This window comes from Crassostrea angulata, chromosome 6 (assembly GCF_025612915.1).
Source record: "Crassostrea angulata isolate pt1a10 chromosome 6, ASM2561291v2, whole genome shotgun sequence".
In the NCBI taxonomy this organism is placed as follows: domain Eukaryota; kingdom Metazoa; phylum Mollusca; class Bivalvia; order Ostreida; family Ostreidae; genus Magallana; species Magallana angulata.
Window position 1 is genome coordinate 17,322,024 of NC_069116.1, and position 25,913 is coordinate 17,347,936.

The 25,913-nt window shown below is 34.0% G+C and overlaps 1 protein-coding gene across 2 annotated transcripts; it reads left to right on the plus strand.

Annotated features, from left to right (window-relative positions):
* Positions 1 to 357: 357 nt before the first annotated feature.
* LOC128188786 (E3 ubiquitin-protein ligase MIB2-like) lies at positions 358 to 24,067 on the plus strand. 2 transcript variants are annotated; one of them, XM_052860053.1, is made up of 31 exons: positions 358 to 442; positions 752 to 1,021; positions 2,949 to 3,120; positions 4,008 to 4,114; positions 7,454 to 7,624; positions 7,771 to 7,892; positions 8,101 to 8,208; positions 8,746 to 8,850; positions 9,470 to 9,617; positions 10,059 to 10,124; positions 12,328 to 12,561; positions 12,806 to 12,980; positions 13,222 to 13,328; positions 13,453 to 13,647; positions 13,894 to 14,069; positions 14,210 to 14,311; positions 14,414 to 14,518; positions 14,610 to 14,889; positions 15,029 to 15,114; positions 15,371 to 15,498; positions 16,267 to 16,420; positions 16,543 to 16,697; positions 18,697 to 18,823; positions 19,148 to 19,250; positions 19,345 to 19,436; positions 19,783 to 19,961; positions 20,848 to 20,981; positions 22,397 to 22,500; positions 22,809 to 22,907; positions 23,040 to 23,130; positions 23,289 to 24,067. In XM_052860053.1, exons 2-31 carry the CDS (start codon positions 799 to 801, stop codon positions 23,897 to 23,899), a joined length of 4,659 nt encoding a protein of 1,552 aa, XP_052716013.1. In that variant the 5' UTR covers positions 358 to 442; positions 752 to 798; the 3' UTR covers positions 23,900 to 24,067. The 2 variants fall into 2 exon arrangements, with proteins under 2 accessions (XP_052716013.1, XP_052716012.1); XM_052860052.1 differs by lacking the exons at positions 22,397 to 22,500; positions 22,809 to 22,907; positions 23,040 to 23,130; positions 23,289 to 24,067 and having other exon boundaries at positions 14,610 to 14,745; positions 14,809 to 14,889; positions 20,848 to 21,581.
* Positions 24,068 to 25,913: the final 1,846 nt, after the last annotated feature.

The following is a 25,913-nucleotide window of genomic DNA, read 5'->3' on the forward strand; positions in this document are numbered from 1 at the left end:
ACAAATGAATTGTCGCCAGATACGTTTGGGTCTGCAACAGAATAGCCTTCACATGCTTGAAGAGTGTCGCCGGCAAAAACATTGATTTATCTTACAAAGCAGGCCTTCAAATCAATGTTACTACATGTATTAATTTTAAGTGTCTAAAAAATTGTTAAAATATCTTTCTAACATAGTGGTTTCCCTTTTGAGATTACTTGTGTCTCTTTACGACAGTATTGTAAATGATGAGTAGGTACAATGTAATTTTCGTAAAATATGTTTCCTGCAGTATCTAAAAAAAAAAATACCGTGGCAATACCTGCATGGTACGTACGTCAGGGATACGAACATAGAAATATTTGTAAATGCAATAACCGATCCCTGGGTATTTTCTGTACAGTTGCAACTTACTCTACTTTCGTTTTCTCTAGATAATTACATGTTCTCTAAGGCTTGATAGGTAAGTTCGGTATGTTACACAATTGATTTACTCATGAAATAGAGAAAAAATGTTTTTACAGAAACGTTGAATTTTTTTAATAACTATAATATAAACAGTTAAAAGTTAAAGTTTGATAAATTAGATGCTTTTCCTGTATAGTCACGAGTGTGTGAGTGAGGGGTGGGGGTATTGGTGGCTTCTTACCGATATCTATCTACTTCATCCGAGGAAGCTTAGTGTTGTTGGTTCTTCAGTGCTCTATATTGCAGTTATATCTCCATACTAAGGGAGATAACTCACTTAAAATACCGTTATCTTTCGTTGCAGGTCAGTCACTGAATTTGAAATAGATATATCTTTGAAGTGGGATAACCATGGCAATGGCTGTACAAATTGGAGATAGGGTAATACGCGGACCAGACTGGTGTCATGGTGACGAGGACGGGGGTAACGGGTTCGTGGGGACAGTTACAGAAATATCCAAGAAGGAAAAGACGTGTCTGGTCCAGTGGGATTACCATGGCAACACCACACAGTGCGGGGCTGAGGGAGAGGAGGGTCTAACGGAGATCAGGGTGATCGACATCCAACAGTCCGGTAACAAACCCCTCTACAGCAACCTTTTGTTACTTATAGCATTGCAATGATTTATCTATCTGTGTCAAATCTGACCAATAGCTTGGACATGTAGGTTTTCTCCGACACCTCGGCTTCCTCCCACATCAATGACCCCCTCGTGCTAACATCCGTGCAAACGAGAGATATTAATATACATGTAAGTTGTAAAACTTGTTTATCAATCGTTTAAAATATAAAATAAAGTTCAGTTTAAATCTAACCAAATTTGAAGTTCCAACGAGCCAAGGGGCAAAACCGTTCAGTCCATAGGTACTTTACTGCCCGATGAATTTTTTTTTCTGGATCTGCGCATGCATGGTACTAATAGATACAGAATTATCTTGACGTCACAGAATGGCACGTGCTTGTATTTAATATTAACTAACCCCTTTTCTTTCGTTTCTTTGATTAGTTTAATTTGTTCAAACTTACATAATGGGGCAACGAATAAAACAGACAAGCGAAAAGATTTCAAATGATGCAATTTTAAAAATTCGAATAAAAATATACTAAATAAAATAATATTGAGAAATAGTAATCAGAAAATTTTCTGTGTGTTAAATTGCATTTTTAATAAATCCTATAAAAATATACTAAGTAATATCAAGTAATATTTTATCAATCGTTTAAAATATTAAATATTCGCGTCGGTTGACAATGGTTTCCTCGGGGTGTCAATTTCAACTGTTACCATCCTATTAAACGGGCACTTTTTGTATAGAAGTACCCTCACATCATGTTATTTTCAAATTTTATGTTTTTCTATCAGCATCAAATCAGATTTTGTGCAGATCTGATTAATTTGAAATTAATTTGGGATTTTTACAGACATGGTTAATGAGGTTCGTCGGATCCATAGGACACTTCGTGTGATATTTCTTAAAACTTTTCAAGAGATTAATGAACATTCAATTTAGTAAAGGACAACAACGTAATGTGAAATCATATATTTGCATTGTATATCCCCGAATCAGTTCTGTCGTTAGAACTGGAACTTTTAAGTTTGTAAAGACAATTTCTGCACGAAATGTGAAGGCACGTAACAACAAGGACGGGGGCAGGGGTCCTTGTCCCTTTTATCAAAACAATTATCTTTTGCTAATATAAATCTATTGAAAAATAAATGTATCAGCCAATTGGCCCCCCTACTTTTTGCCTGGCCTTTTCACTTCAAATCCTAATTCTACGTGCCTGTATTTACAACTACATGTACTATAACTTGCTTAAACCGAGTTCTGATATATTGAAGATGATAAAATTACATGTATATTGAGGAAGGAAATAAAAATATGTGTAAAATTGTGTGTAAGAAACATTATTACGAAAGCCCATCGAGCTCATTTTCATATCTGAATTCAATCTTTCGCAAATCGCATAATTTTCCCGATATAACGCAAAACATCGCAAATAAACGCAAAGTAATGCATAATTTTTTATTAAATAAACTTGTTCGATGATATGCAAAAGTTTCTTTTTCGAATAAACGAGTAAAATTTGCGAAAAAACGCCAAACTCTTGCAAGATATAATGCAATTTTTCGGTGAACAAAGATCATGAAATTTTTTCTATCAAACTCAAAACTTTATATTTAAATAAATACATCTATTGTATTGTAAACTAGAACCATTCATTTACAATAAATGCTATTAAGTTTTTCCAAAGCTTTATATCCTTTTTCCATATTTAAATTTTCTTTGTATTTCTTTTAATAGATAAACATACATATTCACACTAGCTTTACATCATTTCAGGGACTTCATAATAATAGTTTAATGTGTAATATTTTCGTCTTACGTTGATAGCGTTATTTCTGGAGAGTTTAATTCGTAAAATATAATTATCATACTAATACATGTACTATGAAAATGAGCTTTTTGGGGTTTTGGACACTACTTGATTATTCCAGGTATTTACTTCCCTGGCATAACCTGTGATGCCTGTGGCAGATCGGGGTTGGCCGGTTTCCGCTGGAAATGTGTCGAATGTAACGACTTCGACTTGTGTACCACGTGTTACATGGAGGACGAACACGACAAAAACCACGTGTTTGTAAGATATGACAGCAGCATGACAACATGGTAATCATCTTTATTTTACAACAGATTGAACAAATTATCATTTTAAATTTTTTAACTTTTAATCAAACACGTAGCACATTTTTAATTGACTAGACAAAAAAAGTTGAGGGGCCAATTGGCTTTCAATTGGCTTTCAAGAACATTGTTTACATAGATTATTTAAACAATAAAATGCTTTCTTTGGTTATTCATTCAGGATATGAAGGTAGCGACATTGCAGGAAAAATACATAACCCGCGTTTGCGTGTTATATAGCGTGTTAATTTTTGTCTGCAATGATCGCTACCTTCAAAACCCGAACGGATCATCAAAGAAAGCAATTTATTGTTTATATTAACATCTTTCTTTAACTAATTAATAAATTGATTATGAAAAGTAAGTAAAATTCACTAAATTACTGTTAATGCACATAAGTACCTTAGCTGAAAGAAACAGCCAAATCGTCTCCTGTGAGACTGAGTCTGGCATCATGATTATTTCGTGCAGTCCGTGAGTTTACTAAGTCGCTGTAGGTTTGGAACAATCGATAAACAGGGCGTGCCGATATCTGTCCTGTCATTTTCTTGTCCGTTTCAGCAGCTGTAGATTTCGACCAATCCATAAACGGGGCGTGTAGATTTCAGTCTGGATGAATTAACTATAAGTTTCCGTTAGAAATAGAGGGAATAATACTTGGTAGATGTAAATACATTGTTATAAGTTCAAAGTTTCAAATTATAAGGAAAATTTGAAAGGCTAGCCCCCTCCCCTTTATAAGAAAAAGGAGGGGATAGCCCCCATCCCCGCAATGTTTTCCGTGCCTGTTAGAATGGAAATGATAATCGACTGCTGCAAAAGCCACAATTGTTAGTTTGGCTGTTTTTTCCATTTCGTCATTTTTTTTTCAGCATTCCATGTCCAGCTCGAAGTAAAAGCAAGAAAACAAAAATATATGGGATAGGTCCCAATGCTGTGGTAAAACTCTTCCCTCCTACCGAAGACAATCAACAGACAGGTATAACTGACCATGTACACGACATTTAATTTTTGGACGACTGTTTTATAATTTAGACTAAAACCAAGGATGAATTAAATAAGTATTTTTTTAGCTCACGGAGACAAAGTCAGGGGGAGCTTATGCTATACCCTCGGCGTCGGCGTCCGGACCTGGTTAAAGTTTTTGTTGCAGGTCCTGTATCTAAGCTATTACTTGTCCTATCTTCATCAAACTTTCATGGATGATACATCTGGACCTACTTATGGACTTGAAAGACTTGGATGCTGAATCTGGGTCCTAAATTTCAGATGCTGGAGGAGGTTAAGGTTGTTGGACCAGGTTAAAGTTTTTGTTGCAGGTGCCCTTTGATAGCAATATCTAAGTTACTGCTGGTCTGTACTTCACCAAACTTGCATGGATGGTGTGTCTTATGATACTGATGCACCAGGCAGGCTTGAGTGCTGAATCTGAGCTATAGGTTACAGATGCTGAAGAAGGTAAAGGTTTTTAGAGCTGGTTAAAGTTTTTGTTGCAGGAGCCCTCTGATGATTATATCTTAGTTACTACTTGTCCTAACTTCACCAGACTTCCATGGATGGCGCGTCTTATGACACTGATGCACCTGACAGGCTTGAATGCTGAATCTGAGTCATATGTTTTGGATGCTTGAGGAAGTTAAGGTTTTTAGAGCTGGTTAAAGTTCTTGAAACAGGTGCCCTCTGATGATTATATCTTAGTTATTACTTGTCCTAACTTCACCAGACTTCCATAGATGGTGCGTCTTATGATACTGATGCACCTGACAGGCTTGAATGCTGAGTCTGAGCCATAGGTTTCAGATGCTGGATATGGTTAAGTTTTTTGGAACGGGTCACATGTTTAAAAGATAATAGTACTATTTCAAACTTGCATAGTTGATTAAACTGTAATATGAATGAATCACAGAGGAAGCTTCAGATGCAGAGCTTGATCTCCATTATCAAGGATGCTAAACAATATATCTTAGTTATTACAGGTCCTAACTTCACCAAACTTGAATGGATGGTGTGTCTTATGATACAGATGCACCTGACAGGCATGGATGTTGAATCTGAGCCAAAGGTTGCGGATGCTGGAGCAGGTTAAGGTTTTAATTGCTAGTGCCCTCTGATGATGATATCTTAGTTATTACTGGTCTGAACTTCACCAAACTTGCATGGAGATGCGTCTTATGTATACTGATGCACCAGACAGGCTTGAATGTTGAATCTGAGTCATATGTTTTGGATGCTTGAGGAAGTTAAGGTTTTTAGAGCTGGTTAAAGTTCTTGAAACAGGTGCCCTCTGATGATTATATCTTAGTTATTACTTGTCCTAACTTCACCAGACTTCCATAGATGGTGCGTCTTATGATACTGATGCACCTGACAGGCTTGAATGCTGAGTCTGAGCCATAGGTTTCAGATGCTGGATATGGTTAAGTTTTTTGGAACAGGTCACATGTTTAAAAGATAATAGTACTATTTCAAACTTGCATAGTTGATTAAACTGTAATATGAATGAATCACAGAGGAAGCTTCAGATGCAGAGCTTGATCTCCATTATCAAGGATGCTAAACAATATATCTTAGTTATTACAGGTCCTAACTTCACCAAACTTGAATGGATGGTGTGTCTTATGATACAGATGCACCTGACAGGCATGGATGTTGAATCTGAGCCAAAGGTTGCGGATGCTGGAGCAGGTTAAGGTTTTAATTGCTAGTGCCCTCTGATGATGATATCTTAGTTATTACTGGTCTGAACTTCACCAAACTTGCATGGAGATGCGTCTTATGTATACTGATGCACCAGACAGGCTTGAATGTTGAATCTGAGCCATAGGTTTTGGATGCTGGATGAGGTTTAGTTTTTTTGGAACAGGTCACATGTTTTATAGATGATAGCTTGCATAGTTGATTTATCTATATTATAAATGAAACGCAGAGGTTGCTTCAGATGCAGAGCCTGATCTCCATTATCAAGGATGCAAAAGAAATCTCCTACCTCACTCAAACCTGCTTGATAGATAGATGTGTTTGTTGATAAATGATAAAACATGATTCCTATGATATAGTATTGTATGGTATGAAACAATATTGTTTAATATGATACAATGTAAAATCATATGTGATATTATAAAAAGTTATATGATACGATATGATATTGTCTCAATTTTTTTTATACTTTACGTTATGATATTGAATCATAATATTGTTATGTATAGTATTGTATATTATGATACAATATTGTATAATATTATATTGTATTATTAATTTATTATTTTATCACATGATACTATTACATAAGATATTGAAAAATATGATATTGTATCCTATGATACAATATTGTATATTCTATAATATTGTATCATACAATATTGTATATTGTTATACTTTCATGTTAAATACTGAAATCTGATTGGTTAAGACGCAGTTAATAATATTTACTATTACCCTCAGCGTTAGCAACGCACTTGGCAACGGGTAACATTAAAAAATGTTACATGCGCGAAAATTATGCGCGTACGGTTCGCTGTAGAATTCACGTTATTCCTATATAAAAGCAGTAAAATTTTCTTAAATATTTTTAAAAAGACATTCAGTATAACAAAATAAATAGTGCCTGTTTGGGAGGATAACAGTTGAAATTGACACCCCTCGAAAACCATTGTCAACCTCCGCTTCGCGTCGGTTGACAATAGTTTTCTCGGGGTGTCAATTTCAACTGTTACCCTCCCAAACAGGCACTATTTATATAATATGATATTGGTTTATAATATGATATATAATCACATCACATAAAATTGTATTGTATGATATTGTAAAATATATTATTGTATCATATGATACAATATGTATAATATAATATTGTATTATATAAAATTTTACTTTAGCAAATAATTTTGTATCATTGATATGATACAATGTTGTATCAAATTATATTGTATCATATGATACAATATCATATTATGTATCAAAAATGATACAGTATCATACAATATCATACTATATTATACAATATATCATATGTTTCAATGTTATGATGTATTATGTAATATGATATTGTAATTTAATACTATATTGTTTTATATATTATGATATTGTATTATGTGATCAAATACAATAACGTATAACACAATACAATGTCATATCATACGTTACAATATTATATCTCATTTAAGGAACAGAAAAAAAGGATTATAATGCATAGGAATGCATATTGTACAATGATTGTTTCCAAAGCAATCAAATACAATGAAGCAGATCTGCACTACCTTATGAATGCCAAGTATTAAATATACAGCAATTGCAATTTTACTTGTACTTGCATTTCAAGGAAAAGTGGTACAATATGTAAATTTTGGCAAGTCCAACTGTGGGGGAGTGGAAGTGGACTGGTCAGGGACTCTCTCAAAACACAAACTGGGTGTAGACGGAAAAGTGGAACTAACCATGGTGGAGCCCTACCAACTGGGAACAATTTATACTGACCATTTACCATTAGGGGGTAAAAGAGAGAGAGAGAGAGAGAGAGAGACAGAGAGAGACAGAGACAGAGAGAGACAGAGACAGAGAGACAGATGTGCTTGTAAGATGGTATACAATGCTTGTAAGATGGTATACAATAAGTGGGTATAAAATGACTTTTTTCAGACTTGTCATGTCCCAAGCCCTCCTACATCAATGTTGGGGACAAGGTCCAGGTAAACATTAACACAGATTCATTTAGACAGCTCAATAAAGAGTTTGGAGGCTGGAATGATGAAATGGAAAAGGTTTGTACCTACCATTTATTCAGTTTTTAACTTGAAATATTTTTTTTATCTTTTATTGCTTGTTCTTACTAAGTATTTTCACAATCAATTGTGCTTCATGTGAAATTCATATGAAAAGAGCTACACATGAATTTTATGTGGAGCTTTATGCGAGTTTCACATGAGCTACAATTGCCTGTGTTGTATGCTGTGTTCTTCCCTACTGTAGATTGTTGGAGAAATTGGAGTGGTCCAGAAAGTGATTCCCGGTAACCAGCTGAGTGTGGTGTTTGGCGGTGGAAGACCGTGGGTCATCTACAGACAGGCTTGTATGAAGGTGATATATTACAAATATATCTGTAGTAGAATTCATCGGAAGGAAATGAAAATCCATGCAGAATTCCGTTGAATGATTTCATTTAATTAAGAAAATTCTTGATGATTGATGAATTGGTTGATATACCACGGTAACTATGGAAATTGCATGAAAAACAAAATTTATATAATTTAAAAATATAATGATGTCACTCAGCATACCAGGAGAAACTTCAAATATTGAAAGCATTTAGTAAAACTAAAAAAAAAATAATCACTTATCTACTGTGATTGGGGGAGGGGGGGGGATTTACATTAGTTATGCGGTAAGCTTTAAACCGCGTAAAATACCCCTGCCCATATGGTAAAAAACTGAAATTTTTAGTGTGGTGTATCATGCATCCATGGATTTAATACCAACAAATATTCATTGACCCTAGAAAACACGTAATGGTACTAAACCACAAGCATAAAAAAAACACTTTTACAGTACATGTATTTGAATTTCTGATGGGACTATGTGATGCTTTTACAGATATTTTTTGTTTTCTCTCCACAGATATCTACAGTATCAAATGGAGATGTCATCAAAGTTGTGGAGGATATTTCTCTTCTTCAGAGAATTCAGGGGAACCATGGAGTCTGGCTAGAGGAAATGAAAAAAGTACTGGAAAATATTTTTAACATTAAAAAAAAAAATTTACTGGCATTAGATAAAAAGACAACGATTGGGGCTGATTACATGAAGGATATGTAAATTTCAATGATATATTTTAAATTAGATTGAAATACATGTAACATGTGACTTAAGGTGCCTCACTACACCTTGAAATAGTTTCTCAAATCAGCAGAAAATTACTTGATTATAATAGAAAGCATGATGGATAAGAAGTATATTTATCAAATAGGCGGGAAAAAGTAAAAATATAAAAAGTTATATAAAAAATGGTATTTTCAAAAATTTCATTCAGTAAACATAAACAAAAGCCCCAGGTGGATTCGAACTCATGACCTGCAGTTCACAAGCATGATACTTTAACCACTGAGCTATGACGATATACATCTGAATCGATTGATACAAACAGTTTAACAAAACATTTAAATCGCCATCTTGTGACGTAGTGTCTTAAAAAGTATAAGTCTCGGTGTAGTGAAGTACCTTAGTTGACATTTTTATGGCTGTTTGAGGGCATCTGAATAAAAAAAATTCAAACAAGGCCCATAAATCATGCATCCTTAATATTTAGTTCTAAAATTGTATGCTTTTTTGTTTATATTATTAGCTACCAGGAAAACTTGGAAAGGTGTATGATGAGGATTCAGAAGGGCTACTGTTTGTCAGATTTCCAAAACTGGGAGAGTACTTGCTGAGCCCCTCGTGTTGTGTGAAGCAGTACAATCCATCAAAGTTACAGTTTGATGAAAAAGAGGGTAGGGCTATTATATGATGTTAGATCTGGTTGTGGTGTGAATACTGTAAATTCCTGATTTTACGCGAGTACTTAATTCCGCGATTCCAGTGTTTTGTATCAAATCGGGAGAATATAAAATCGCTTTCAGCAATTTTTTAAAAATAATTTCCTATAGTTCAAAACTGTCTGAAAATTAAAAACGAGATTTTAAAATCTGCGAGAGTTGCTACTTGCGATTTTACTCGGAAATTAGTTCCTTGCGTCTATTTAGGAATCTACAGTAAAGGAGCAGACCCCGGAGCATCTAATTTAAATTAGATTATGGGTGACCATGTTTATTTGATGAAAAGGACAAGGACAGATGTGATGAATGATACATGTATTTTGATGATAATTCGAGATGAACCATAATGAATATAGAATTGTTTTTTTATTTTAAAATGTGTTTACTTGTTTATAGACTTGGGAGCAAGTAAATATGCAGAACCAGGGGGAGCAACTGCAGCTGAACCAGGGGGAAAATGTGGTAAGAGACTGCCACGACTATAAATGTGGAATTTAGCTAGATAACTATTATTAAACTTATAATTCAATAGCTGTTGTGTATGTAAATACTAGTCTCATCTTCATTTCATTTTATTTCATACTATTGATTGGATGTATGAAGATATTGCCCATAAATTCATAATCAATATCTTAAGAACCCTTGGCGTGACAGACATTAACTTTTAATGCTGATACATGTACCTTTAGGAGGTAGACAACCCCTAATGATTTTCAGGTTATAAGGTCAAAAGTGATGAGTTAAACTACTCTATAAGCATAGCTCTCTCTGATATAAATACAGTTATTTATTTTTAACCGGGTTTTCCGAAGGAAAAATCCGGTTATTAAAATGGTGAAAATGGCGGGCGGGCGGACGGCTGCCAAAAGGGTACCCTCATTGTACGGATAACTCTTCCTACAGTTTTCAAGATAGGAAGTTGTTCTTTTGCAGATCAATTGTACATATATCAGAGGTGTGCATATTGCTAGGATTTTTATTTCCGATAATTTTTGAAAAAAATACCAGCTTTTGAACTTAGTCATTTTTTGGCAAAGTATTGCATATAGGGTACCCTCATTGTACGGATAATTCCTCCTACAGTTTTCAAGATAAGAAGTTGTTCTTTTGTAGATCAATTGTACATATATCAGAGGTGCGCGTATTGCTAGGATTTTGATTTCTGATAATTTATGAAAAAAATACCAGCTTTTGAACTTAGCCATTTTTTGGCAAAATATTGCATATAGGGTACCCTCATTGTACGGATAACTCCTCCTACAGTTTTCAAGATAGGAAGTTGTTCTTTTGCAGATCAATTGTACATATATCAGAGGTGCACGTATTGCTAGGGTTTTGATTTCTGATAATTTATGAGAAAAATCCCGGCTTTTGAACTTAGTCATTTTTTGGCAAAATATTGCATTTAGGGTGCACCATTTCACTGGAAATGGGTTGACTTGGATTATGGATACAGTTCACATAAAAGAAAACCTGGTTTGCTGTCACATTGACAGCTTTTCACTTGTTTTAATCTTGAATAATAACTGCTCCCTAAGTGCTATCTCGGAAGTTTGTAGGGTCTATTTTTGGTATTTAAAGTCCCAGGATTTATTTTTAGCATGAAAATTTCCTGTTTAAAGATAATTAATTTCCACTTTCATTTTGAATTATCAACTCTATAGTTTGGGGTAAGTTTTGTCTTTACATTAATAAAGATTTTTTTTTTTAACTAAGTATAAAATAATTTATTTTGAATTAGGCCTATACCATTCCAAACTTTGATATATAAGGCACACATAGGTGTATGTATTTAAATGTGTATGCAGAATCACTGAAAAGATGTTGCAAAAATAATTTTGTATTGATTATTCAAAGGCCATTTTAATGTCAATTTAACTATAAATTCTTTGCACTTATATGCACATGAACAATTATATAACCAGAATGATGTTAATTAAGAGTTTTGAAACACATATATCCTGATCAAGATCTGAAATATAACTTTCACTTTAGAATCTGATTAACTTGATTAAAAAATTTTATATGAACTTATTCCACTCAAATATGTACTGTAATTCTAAACAACAACCATTTTTTTCATGGGCATTTGAATAGATTGAATGCATGATAAAAATCACAATGAATAAGAATTACTGTATTACTCAATATTAAGGCTGTTAAAGTCTTTTAAATTCTAAAATATCCTATGATCAACTGTCAATTTTATGTACAATTAGTTACAAGCTTTAAAAGAAATTCAGAAAATGATGTTTGTTGCTCTTTTACCTAATATTCATTACAGCTCTTCAGTCTTTTCTGCATTTATCTATTAAATTACATGCAAAAACTTATCTTACAAGGCTTAATCAGTTCTTCCTGATTGGAGTAACATAAAGTTTTCTAAAATATGTTGTTGAGGATTCTTCATCGTAAACAAATTAAACAAAACTGAATATGTAAAATGTGATTAAAAATTTAAAGTTTTTATCTATTTATGAATGTTTCATCTCTTTTTTTAACTGACCACATGACTAATGTTTCTTTTATTGCACTTAAATAAAGAGGTATTAATTTCAAATGCATGAAGTTGTACATAATTAGTTTTCATCATGCAAAATATAGATCGAAGAAAAAAATTGGCACATTTAACACAGTCCTCATTCTATTAAAATTGGATTTGCAGGTATGGTATATGACATAGGAATCCGTGTGGTGAGGGGACAGAATTGGTCCTGGGGGGACCAAGATGGGGGAGAGGGGCACCTAGGCACTGTGGTAGAAATAGGCCATGAGGAGAGTGCCAGCAAGGTGCCCCCAATGTGTGTCCAGGTGCAGTGGGACATGGGCTATAAGAACATGTACAGAGTGGGGTATGAGAATCAGTACGATCTAAGGATCTTCGACACATCTGCTTTAGGTTTGTAACCATAAAATTATTCTTATTATGAAATTTGCAATATGAATGAAACATTTTGATGACAATCCCCCCCCACACCAATTTTCAGCATTTTGATTTTAATTATATATTAAAAATTAGAGGAAAAATAAGAGTTCACTTATTTAAAATCTCTTGAAATCAAATAACAGGTGTCTGTCATATTATATAGGCTAGGTGTTTATCTTGTCAAAATTATTGTCTCACTATAATATCATTATTTTAGGAATTAAGCATGATAAACTCTGTTCTGACCCTAACTGTGAAGAACCGGAGATATATGGCATGCTGTGGAAATGTGAACAGTGTCCCGATGTAACACTCTGCAGCAGTTGTTACCATAGTGACAAGCATGACATCATTCACAAGTTCACTCGATTTGACTACAGCGGACATCAAGGGTCTGTGTAATCTTATTATAGTAATTAATTTGATAAATTTTATTCTGTACAATATTATCATACATTTTGCAAACTTGAAATAAAGGATCGAAGTTTATAATAAGGAAATATTTAATGAGTGTACTCATAAAGATTGAAAATAGATACTTCCTTGATTCTATGTACTATGATTCTGGTGAAAATGACAATGACACCATAACTTGCTGACTTGAGATATTTTGAAATAGATCTCTTTTTGCAGGTTCTCTGTACCAAAGCGACAGTTGAGCAGCAGGCAGAAAGTTTTTGGAATCTTTGAGAATGCAAAGGTGACACGTGGAATAGACTGGAGATGGGATGACCAAGATGGTAATTAGTAAACAGTTTTACCAAAAACAATATGTATAATAAAATTTCACAAAAAAAATAATAAATACATTGTATAACCATATTTTCATCTTTTATGCATGGTTATACAATAAATCATTTTAAGGTGGAGATGGTAACACTGGCACTGTTCTGGCCATCGTGAACTTTAGCCTTGACACTGACCATGATGGAGTGGAGGTCGCCTGGGATACGGGTCACATTAATGTCTATCGCCTTGGTTACAAGGGCTGTGTGGATGTGAAGGCTGTGGAATCTGCCAGTGGGGGTTTCTATTACAAGGACCATCTTCCTGTCTTCAGTACATTCTTTTACTTCTTGCTTGTTATGATTTTATTTCTTTCATTATTTTTGTCTTAATGTTCATTCATTAATTTGCCTTCAGTGTATTAGTACCAGTATAAATGATTTAATTTTAGACTTAATTTTGTTGTTCAGATGAATCCATTTACTAGTATATGATATGCACATGTTACCCCATCTTACTGGTACATGTATATCTAATCTTATGAATATCATCTCACCATCTTATCCTGTGTGAATTTAGAGTTACCCAATCAACCCAGACCTGGCCCCTCTCAAGCAGAGAGAGAAGGGGTACCAGCAAATGCCTCCCAAGATGGAAGGCTCAAGAAAGGGGACACAGTCAAGATAGGGGTGGATCTCGACACCCTTCAGGCAGTTCTTAAGGAGTCCAAAAATTGGAATGACAGAATTGTTGAGGTACATATACATTTGTTCATCTTGTTATGTACAGTGTTTATAGATATGCATGGTAAACCAAAATGCTTATTCCATTATTTCTCTTAAAATTTAATTGAATTCCAGTATGAATTTTGATCTTGTAAATATTATATGTTTAGTACATTGGGGTCAACGGAAAAATTTTGATGATCAATGATCAGCAAATCACTGTGGATTTTGATGGCAGAAAATGGATTCTGCCCGAACTGACCTTGGCTAAGGTAGGCCTTTTTTGCAGTCAATCTTACCAGTAACTGGTATTTGTAATCTTTTTTTCATACACTTTGCTGTATTGACCATACTGTTTTAATTGCATATCATAGGTTGAACAATATGAAAAGGACCAGGTGGTTCAAGTGGAAAGTGATGCCACTAATGTTGGTCACCTACAAAACGGTCATGGTCCATGGGATGAAAGCATGAAAAAGGTAACATATTTATTTTTTCATTGATTGTTATTAAATTAGAACAATTAGCATCAGTAATTTTTTAACATTAGATGTTATCTACCCCATTTAGTTCCTTGGAAAAAGAGGCAGAGTTGTCTTTGTGGATGGAGATGGAGATGTGACAGTCAGCTTTGGGAAACGGGAAATTAAGTTCAATCCTGAGTGCTTGAGGCCATCCAAAGGCAGTGTATTCAATGAGGATGAGGAACATGAAAAGACGAGAGAGAAACCACATGGAAACCAAGGTGAGACCAAAGAGGAACAACAGTGGACACAAGACGGGAGCTCCACCGATGTGGACAGTGACACCAAAGGTGAAGAATCAGAAGATGGAATGGATGACATCAGTGGTACATTTTTATCTTCCTTTATGTATTTATGTATTTAATAAATGGTACCCTCTCCTGAAAATCTTTCTTAACTCCTTATTGAACAACAGAAATAACTGACCAACTTTATTTTTTGTGTATGTGATGACTACTTTCATAGATCAACATGATAAGTTTATGGAGGAAATCAAGATGGGAAATACAAGAGATGCCTTTCAAACACTTCAAAAATATCCAAAAATAGCAGTAAGTAATATACATGTGTATAATTTTTGTTGGAGCATAATTACAATGACAAGAAGGATATTGATTTTTATTTCCTGAATGACAACTTTTCAATTGTAAGCATGCATGGTCACATATTTTCACTAAATCTATTAAATTTATGAAATTTTCATATCAACAGTAGTACATGTATCATATCAACAAAAATTATGGCAATATATTTACTCTACTACCTGTTGTCGTGGTAACCGTATGATGTACCATTTGTCTCCCCTAGGGCCTTACGTCACTGTCTCAGGTCTGTGACCATGCTAAATGTGACGTATCTATAGTGGAAGCCTTGCTGAAACATGGAGCCAAGATGGACGAAAAAAGAGCACCACCTCTGTTGACGGCCGTCAGAAGGTATGCTGTAGTGATTCAATTAGCTTCAATGTTGTGAAATCAAATTTTACAAGGGATCTTACAGCTAGTGTATTTTAGGACAGGATGTGCAGTGACCTTGAACCAAGTTTGCAGATGAAAGGTTTTTGTCCACAGCATATTTTTTCAATCTTATGAAATCTGGCCCATGCTACTTCACTCACTCATAAAGTGCATGTGGGCAAATGGTGAACAGTGATTAAAAAAAAAATTAGATCATAGGTCAAGGTCAAAGCAGATCTCGGTGTCAAGTCTTTATCTTGAACAATTTCTTCCCTAAGCCCTATCTAATATATGCGTCAACGCCCACAGAGTAGTCAAGGTATAGGGTCTGGAATGATCTTTATTAAAATTTTAAGGTCTGCAGAGGTCATGGTCGTAGAAGATCTGTGTAAATTGTTAGCTTTCAGCCAAGGCGGGGTATTGAATCAGATGGGTAAAGGTCAAATCAACACAAATCTCTTAGTAAATTACTTATATATTTTTGTCTATTTTGTCTATAATTTGAAAGATTGTGTAATCTGACCTTGAATCAGTTTTGTTTGTGAAAGATATGAGTCCAAGTCCAGTCCTTTATACAAGTCCCTTTCATCCTTATGGCCTTGTGTAAAAGCAAGATCGACCCATAGAATTTATCATCTCCATGAAGTCTAGTCTGATTTAGTACATGTATATGACTCAAATTTCAGAGATAAAGTGAGATTTAGTTCCTTTGAAATGTTTGCTTCTGATTTAATATGACATTTGTAGGGGTCATGTTGATGTAGTAAAGCTCCTGCTGAAGAAGGGAGCAGATCCAAACGTCAGCAACAACAACGAACAGACAGCGGTTCATATAGCTGTTCAGACGCGCAATAAAGACTTGCTCCAGATTCTTCGAGACAAATGCGACTTCAACATCTGTGTAAGCCTGTAGAATGAACAACATATTGAGATAATTTTTACATTAAGAAGATGGATGAAACAAGATTAGGTTTAAAAGAGCGATGAATATTACATGTAATCATGAATCTATTTATTGATTAGGATAAACTTGGAGATAGCCCAGTATCTGATGCCATCTCTATTGGAGATCCGAATATCATTGACATTATCTTCCAATGGCCCAAAATCAATCTCAAGTTTGAGAATAAGCTCGGCTTCTATCCCATCCATCTAGCAGCTAGGAAAGGAGACCTGCAGTGAGTATAATATGATCCGTATATCCGTTTTTTTTCACGTATCACAAAATTTGCGAAAATGGGGAAAACATGTAGCATTTTTAATTTGCATAAGTCATTTTTGGCGATTTTGAAAGTTTCTTTTTGAAAGTAATATAAGATATAATTTCTACGTACTCAATATTTTGAGATTTGAAAGATCTCGCAAAAATAGCGAAAATTAGATCATCGCAAAAATTACTGGAAATACGGTATTAGATGCAAGTTTTATTAATCTTACCTTGAATTTTGCTCATTCAAGCAAATGTTTTAGTTTCAATTAGCCAAATTATACTCTCTTTCCCAAGATATTTATGCAGCATGTTTTCTTAAATTATTCGATATTTATAAATACATAAATTGTACCTCAAGTTTCAAAACAATGTTCTTTCAACAATATGAAAAAATCCCAGAATTTCTTCTTTCAAATGCTCCCTTAGTTTGTCAGGTTTTAATACATTGCAAAGAATGAATATATAGTCTACAGGGATTTTGCATCGAACAGACATGAAAAGTACCCAAATGATAACATTGAATAATTGTGCAAAGTATTCTGAATGACTTCTAAATGAAAAAATATGTCAACATTTCCCTTTATAAATCTTGGTAAGAAATCTGTTCTTGTTCCTTTGAATGTTTCCAAGTGAAAAATGATAATGAGTCAATGAAGATATCTTGGATATTTTACTTTTCATCGAATTCAAATGCACTTCTTTCACAGGTATGTATTTATTATAAATCGCTCAAAATATGTGCTGCGTAAACATCTTTGGACAGACAATCATTTATGTTGAACCTACTTGGAACCACAAACTGTATATTAAAATCATGTTATGTAAATCTTACCATAGACTGTAAAGCCAAAAGGTCATGCTCCAATTGGGCAGCATTTATTAGATCAGAATTGTATAGTATTGGTCTTGGTGAATTATGGGAACACCAAGAATACCTTGTGTTCCAAAAACATTTTCCAATTATAAAGAAAAGAATAATAGATGTTCATTGTCAGGAATTGTATGCTGTTATCGATAACTCTCCAAAATGTTATATTTTTTCACATTTGATAGATAATTTTTGCATGCAGTCTTATTTACTCAAACCTATACCTAAGAAATTTAGAAGATGCATTACAAAGTATAGATTAGAATCTCATTCATTAGCAGTTGAGTCTGGAAGGTATAAAAACATTGCCAGAAATGAAAGAAAATGTATTTTTTGTAATCACAACGACATTGAAGATGTTTTTCACTTTGTGTTAAAATGCCCACTTTACAATTCACTAAGATCAAGATACATTAAGAATTATTATGTTAAAAAACCATCTGTGTTCAAACTTGTTCAGTTATTTAGTTCAAACAATACCAAAGAGTTATGTAACCTTGGTAAATATCTTCACTTTGCAACTATGTTCAGAAATTCATTGCTCTAGTTAAAATTATACAATTTTTTTCTATTACAATTGGTAAATCATAATTTCAGTATTATATATTTCTATTGTATCTCACAATATCTTATATGATGTAAACATATATGAAAGCTGTATGTTGTTCTCCATAGTGAGAGTGCACGCTCTGCAGAGACTCTGAAGCCTACTGGCTTCACATTTTGCGTGCCTCGCATATGTTTATACATGTAATTATGTTTAATGCGGATGAGCTTATTGCTCAAAGTTGAAATAAATAATAACCTCTCAGTGACCACCGATATTGTTAAATGATGCACCTTTGATAAATTGCTATATTGAAGAGGGGTTAATTAGCGGTAACTCGGTTTTTTGTTTTAAAAAAGGCATATAAAAAGAAACCTTAATGATTTCTCCTTTTAACCATTTTACATTTCTATCTCTAACAATGCCTAACACCATCTATACAGTCCTGGTACAGCACTTTAAAACTTAATTATTGTACTGATCAGAAGCACAGGTAAGATATTTTGTTATATATGAATTTGAATAAAGCACCTATTTTATTTCTGTGAACAGTGCAGTGCAGCAGATTCTGCAGAAATGTCCAGAAGCAGCTAACACACAGAAAAGTGATGGCTACACAGCACTCCACCTTGCTGCATGCATGGATCACAGTGATATTGCCAAAACTCTGCTGGATAAGGTAACCATTATAAATCAGTTCTACAATTTTTTCCTTTTTTTGTACAATACATCTTGAAAATGTTTTAATGTGCAAATATCCTGAAGTTGATACTTGTTTGTTTATAAATAAACCTCTACAGATATTGAGGATTATTTCAGCTGAAAAAAATTGATGCATTATTGGTTAAGAGGTCTATATTGAGATTTGCAAATGAACATTTAATTATACATGGACTAGCTGAGACAATTTTTCAAAGAAACTTAGTACCTGGTGGTGTCAATAATTTTTTTATAAATGCATTCAATGCCATAAATTTTGATACATAGCTGTTCTTTTGAGCAGGGTGCCCGGACATTTACACAAACAGAGAGTGAAGGGCAGACTCCCTTACATATTGCTGCCGTGTATGGAAGCTATGAAACTGCAAGAGTCCTCATCGAAGATGGTAGCTATATATATAACTAAGATTAAGTTCATGTGAAATTTGAATGATGTGAATATGAAATATATACCAGTACCTCTTTCGTTTTGTGCTTCAGGAAAGGCCAATGTTAATGCTACAGATATTAATGGAAACAATGCTTTACATCTGTGTCTGATGAGAAGACCAGCTATGATGGAGTTTGCCAAGGTTAGTTATAATCACTTGGTTTGTTATCCAAAACACTTGCTCAGGGATCTATAATGCATGTCAAAATTTATTTTCAAAATAGTTTTGGGTACATTTTTTGAGATTATTTTGAGTACTTTTTTTTTTTTAGAATGTTAAGAATTATTTGATGACTCTGTTTGTGAATTGTGTGTTGAGACTGTTTTGAGTCCATGCATTGAGTCTGTTTTAAATACTGTCTGTTGAGTCTGTATTGTCAGTACTATTTGTTGAGGCTGTTTTGAGTAGGTACATGTATGTTGAATCTGTATTCAGTTCTATTTGTTGAGTCATTTTGAGTACTATTTGTTGAGTCTGTTTTGAGTAGATGCAGAAGGCAGACTCAGTCTCAGGAGACGGGGTACAGGAGAAGGAGAAGATAGCGGGTCTGTTAATACAGCACAACATTCAGACCGAGCTGAAAAATAATGAGAACAAATCCCCTCTTGAAGTGGCTGCTCCCCCTTCATTGGGCTCAAGTGTGGAGTTCCTCATCAAAGAAAAACAGTCAGTATTAAACTAAACAGTAGTCGGCTTTGGTCTTAAATGTGCAGTAAATGATAAAGGGTGGGGCACAATAATTCTCAGAGATATTGTAAGATTGATAAGTATTAAAGATGTAATTTACAATTACTAAAATAATCCAATTATCTTTTATTTTATGTCATTTTAAGACAGGAACCAGTTAGTGGAAGATTATATTATAAAGAATAGGTTATGGTTACTTTTAGTATTAGTAAACCACATGGTTTATAGACATTGTATAAATCCATGTAAATACATATTCAGTGTAAACAAATTATGCAGTACACATGCACATCTGCCATGATAAGATATTACCACAAATGTACAATTTAATAATCACATAATCATAAATATATATACATGTATCATCACATTAGGACGAAAATATACCAGTATTAACGAAAGCAAATTATTTCTATACTCTGTGGCCTTCTTAAGAAAAATGCATAGTTTGTTTAATTGTTTCTTATTTCTCAAACTAAGCAACTGAACAAGCTTAAAGCAAGAAGGCTTTGACCAGTAATAATTTTTTATATTTATACATCGTAAATGACTGTACTTTGGACATTCTAGGATGAAGTGATATTCATTTTCAATTCTACTGAGAGCACAAAATCTACAAATGCGACGCAAGCGTGCAGTTTGATTATATCGATTTTGTCCAGTTGCTAGTCTATGTGCAGACAATCTATATGCAGACAATCTATATTTTGTCAGATAGTGAACAATATAATATATGATATACATTTTGCAAGATAATCTTCTTTATTAAACATATGCATAGTATAAGAAATGCATTACATTTTTGTCTTCATACATTGAATAACACACTCTTCTGACACTGACATGTTGGATTTGTCTGTGGTAGGAACCCCTCAGTGCGCCCCAAGAGGTGGAAGTGCGAGGAGTGTGAGGAAGAGGACGCCTCCTATCAGATGAAGCCATGCGACTGTCGCCTCTGTGAGGACTGCATCCCCAAGAAACTCAAGAAGTGTCCAAATTGTAAAAAAGCTGTCACCAGCAAAGCACAATTCCTGTAATGATTCTATCCCTACACCCAAAAATATTGGACATTAATATCATGTATTTTAAATATTTTTTTTCTTTTTGAGTATTGAACAATTTTTTTTTCATGTGAAGTCACCTTATAAGTTTGATATGTGTTTTGTTTTGTCTCCCTCCAGAAAATAAATATCAGCAGAATTTTGAGACAAACATTTTAATCCTCAATGTGAAACATACACATTGTATTAGAATTTGCTTTGATTAACAGTTTAAGGAAAAATCAAATTCTTGAATAGCATTGCAATATGTTGTGACAATTAATCGACAATGGATTACAATTCCTACTCTTCTAACATTTGGTTTTTAAAGCAAATAATTTTTATAGTTTTTATTATAAATATTTTGAAGTGTAGTTGTGGAGACATCAAACTATCTTTTTTATATCTTAAATGAAAAAAAAATTGCTGTTGGTATATTAAATGTATTGTACATTTTTTGTTTTTATAATGATTTTCAATATAACATTCTTGACTTGTTAGATTGAAGTTGTTAATATGATAGGTAAAAAAAAACCCCAATAAAATATATTAAACATAATTGTAATTTGAAATTCCTCAGGGTCAAGTGTCAGCCTTATCTGATAGCCCTATATCAATTTGTTTCGGTTCAATTAACTGGTAACGGTTTGTCGGGTAGAATTACCGGTTCGTTAAACATCGTAATATCGTTAAGAAAGTGTCATTTCTAAATGACACAGTAAATTTTGTTCAGTTTAGTCTATTTACAGCTTGACATATATACCTTAAAGAAATTTGGTTGCGTTTGCAGAAAAAACAAAACAAAATTGCTTTAACTAATGATTTAACAAGAAGACATTACTTATCTCTCTAAACATGAAATGAAGTTTTCTATAATTTTTAAACCAGTTTTTATGATACATTTCGCATGCATAAAAGAGAGATAGAGAAAAAAGAAACCAGCTATATAAATTCTGTTAATTATTAATGTATGAATTATTTCAATTTTTGCCTGTTTATCTTGAGTTTATATTTTTATAAAGATTTACTCAAAAACATAGGAAGCCAAAAGTAGAGTTTATAGATAAGACAGGGTAGCGCTCTAACGCCAATGTTGTTCTAAGAATTAGACGTCAGCGTCCAGAGAATTCGTCAGCCACGCGATCCAGGCATCACAAACTAGTGACACGGGGTTTGTTTTAACAGTAATTAACACGACAATTAGAACCCCTAGCGCTTACTCGACGTCGCTACACCCCAGTTAATTACCGACACGGGTCACTTGGTTGTCGTCAAGCATTCTGATTGGTCAACGGGGCTGATTTGCATAGGTTACATTAGGTGACGAGAAGTGATTGGGGGTCATTTATAATTTTGTCTATTAGGAAGTAACAGTATCAGCAATTAAGAAGAGAATCATGACTTCACGGGCAATGAAGAAAACTGGTTTGAGCGAAAAAATGAAGAAAGCGTCTGAAAATCCAACTCCAATTAAAAAGGTAAATATCACAAAGATTTCGTAAAAACGACATCTATATTAAAAGTATCTAACTTCTGATGGGGAAACCAACTGCCATCAAAAATGAAAAAGTTGTTTATCAATTATAAAAGAAACATAGCATTTATCTGACCTATTCTAACCAGAAGTAAATTTTAGGAATTATTCCATTCTGAAGTTAATTCCGAAAATGTACACATGAATATAAAACCATTAATACGTACGATATTGATATTTTAAAAAAAAGTCTTATCAAGTGGACGAATAATAAATTTCAATAAATTTATTGTTTTTCATTGTTTCTTTCAGATAAACAACAAACCCCAGACTGAGAGGAAGAGAAGGGAGAGAATCAACAAATGTCTAGGACAGCTCAAGTGTTTGGTGTTCAGAGCTACAGGCAAAGATGTAAGTCAAGAAACAAGCTTAATTTCTTTAATTTTTAAAAGCAAAAATTTTATGGGGAATTAAATAAACGTATTATTTTCATAGTAGTAAGTAGACTGCATCACATATATAAACTGTTATATATAATTTCAGGAGAAAAAGTACCCACGGCTTGAGAAGGCAGACATACTGGAGATGGCTGTCAATCATCTGTACACCATGAACGCCAAAGACAGCAAGCAAGGTAAGCTTAATTTAGGTCTTTTACAATTTTTAAAATTACGCCTTTTTACCTTATTTTGTTTTTACAAGTCATATCAATTGATTATTTAATTTTTACTATCAAATATTATCCCCTAGAAAATAAGTACAATTTTAATGATATAATTTTTTTATTGACAGGTACGGAGGAAGCAGACGACAGGTACCGCGAGGGCTACAGTCACTGTATCGGCGAGGTTCTACAGTGTCTCCGATTCGAGCGAGGAATTGATGTCGTCACCAAAACTAACCTCATCAATCACCTGACAGTGTCCCTCTCTCATCTTGCCTCCACCAATCAACAGACGGGTTACATCAACCAGGCGTTCGAAGTTAGTGTGCACGATGACAGTTCCTCCCCTTCCGTATCAGGAAAGCCCCTGCATCCCAACAATGTCCCAAGCAGCGAAGGTGTCCAGGAAGTGCCAGTTTCCGTACAGCCGAAGTGTGCCGAGGCTCCCTACCAAGACCACAACATCTACATGGACTTCTACACCGCACCGCTTGACGTCCGCCGTGCTGAACTCAACCCCGCCTACACCGAGCGCATGCCGTGTGACTACCAGCCGCCATGTTCTCCGTTCCACTCCGACTTCGGTGTTCCTCTCCACACATCCACTCCCATGGCGAAGAAGAGACTCCGTGTTATCCCCGACTTCCCCGCCTTGGAGGACATCAACCTTAGTGACTGTGTGGCGACTTCCTCTTCCTCCGACAGCGGAAGTTCAGCCGGACCATGGCGTCCATGGTAACCGTTTGGACTAGTGCTTTATCCAGATAATAGTGCAAACAATCGATGCCAAACATAGTGTTCTGAGTGATGTTAAACAAAGTTATGTGATGTGAATAGTACTATTTTGTTATGATTTTGTTGTTTCTTATCGTTCATAGATTTATCCTTTTATGAATAAATAGTTGCTATTTCAATGATACAAGTTCAATTTATTTATTGTTATTATGTGCACGTATTTTTTAAAGTTTAACTGTTTGTATTTTATAATATACAGAGTAAAAAGGTCAGGGAATAAACGTAAACAGGAATGTAGAGTAAGAGGGCATGTCCTTTGCAAACGAAGCGGTGAACTAAATAATCTTTAATTTTTAGCTCTTCCTTGTATAGTCTATAATTTAAAGATTTGATTAATACGTAATGAGATTCGCAGTAATATCTAATTAAAAATGTAAACTTTTGTAGTTAAGGTAGATCTCGTAGTAGAGAACATTAAAAAATATATATGTAAATCGCTTACTACAACTCAGACGTCAGTCCCTTCGTTTCGCATTTTCGATGAATTTAGTATTATTTCTCTAATTTGTAAATATTCTGATTGTGTTAATGTAGCTACTGAGAAATAATTCTTAATCCAATCAAATTGAATCACGATTATACCAGGTTTACTTAACCTGTCTCCGTCATCAAAGTACGCATTCCTCGAAGTTTTAAAAGTGCACTCAAACGCATTGTTTAGCAGCGTTTTACTTCCTTGAGTTACAAATTAATTTTATTCCAAAACCTAAAAAATTAACTTGAAAATTCTTATTGCTGACTATGCGTGAATTACGAATTATTACATCATAGAGAGCACAGACTGCGTGTAGTTACGTCAGATTTCTATCCTCTGACATGTGAACAAACCACGATAAGCGTTTTGAAATCTTCTAGCTAGGTGAAATAAACATTTTTTGTTAGGATTTCTTTTTTTATTATTTGAATTGTGCATTACATATATATAGAAAAATTGGCCGTTTCTTCTATGCGAAGTGCTGGCATAGATAATTGTATCGATAGTTAAATGCAACGTACTGATTGAGTATATCGATGACTAAATGCATCGCACTGACAATATCGATGACTACATCTATCATACACAAATGTTTACCAGAAAAAACTGTTACTATTAGGCCAAATGATAAACCCTGGATGGATTCACTTTTACGCAAAACTATACGTATCAGAAATAGGTTGAGATAAAAAGCTCAGAAATCCTGCAAAGATTCAGATTGGTATTTGTTTCGGAAATTTAGAAATAAGGTCAACAACATGAAAAAATATGCCATTTCAAATTGTTATGATAATATTGATTCCTATTTGAGTGATGCAAGTAAAAACAATCAAAAGCTCTATTGGAAGTTAATGAAAGATGTTTTTCACACCAAATCTACAACTGAAATACCACCTATGCATTACACAGACAATAATGGCACTGATAAGTTTGCATTCTCAGATAACGATAAGATTGAACTTTTAAATACATACTTTAGTTCAATTTCTAATTTAGATAATAACAATAAGGACTTACCTATTTTGCAACACAAGTGTACAGACAATTTTTCAAACCTTGTCATTCAAGAACACGAAGTTTATGACATTTTGTCAGTAATACCTGTTAATAAAGCAGTAGGCCCAGACAGTATAAGTCACAAAATGCTCAAATCCTGCAAAGAAACTATTTCAAAACCTTTGTGTCTTCTATTCAACAAATCACTAACATCTAAGACTTTTCCTGACTGCTGGAAATTGGCACATGTAATTCCTTTATTTAAGAAAGATGATCCATCTATCACATCAAACTACAGACCTGTGTCATTGCTGAGTTGTATTAGTAAAATTTTTGAGAGAATCTTGTTTAAACATCTATACAATTTTTTACACGCCAATAACTTATTTTATAAATACCAGGCTGGTTTTTTGCCTGGACATTCAACTGTTTACCAACTTTTAGAAACATATCATTCTATTGTGAAAAGTATTGATGATGGTAATTA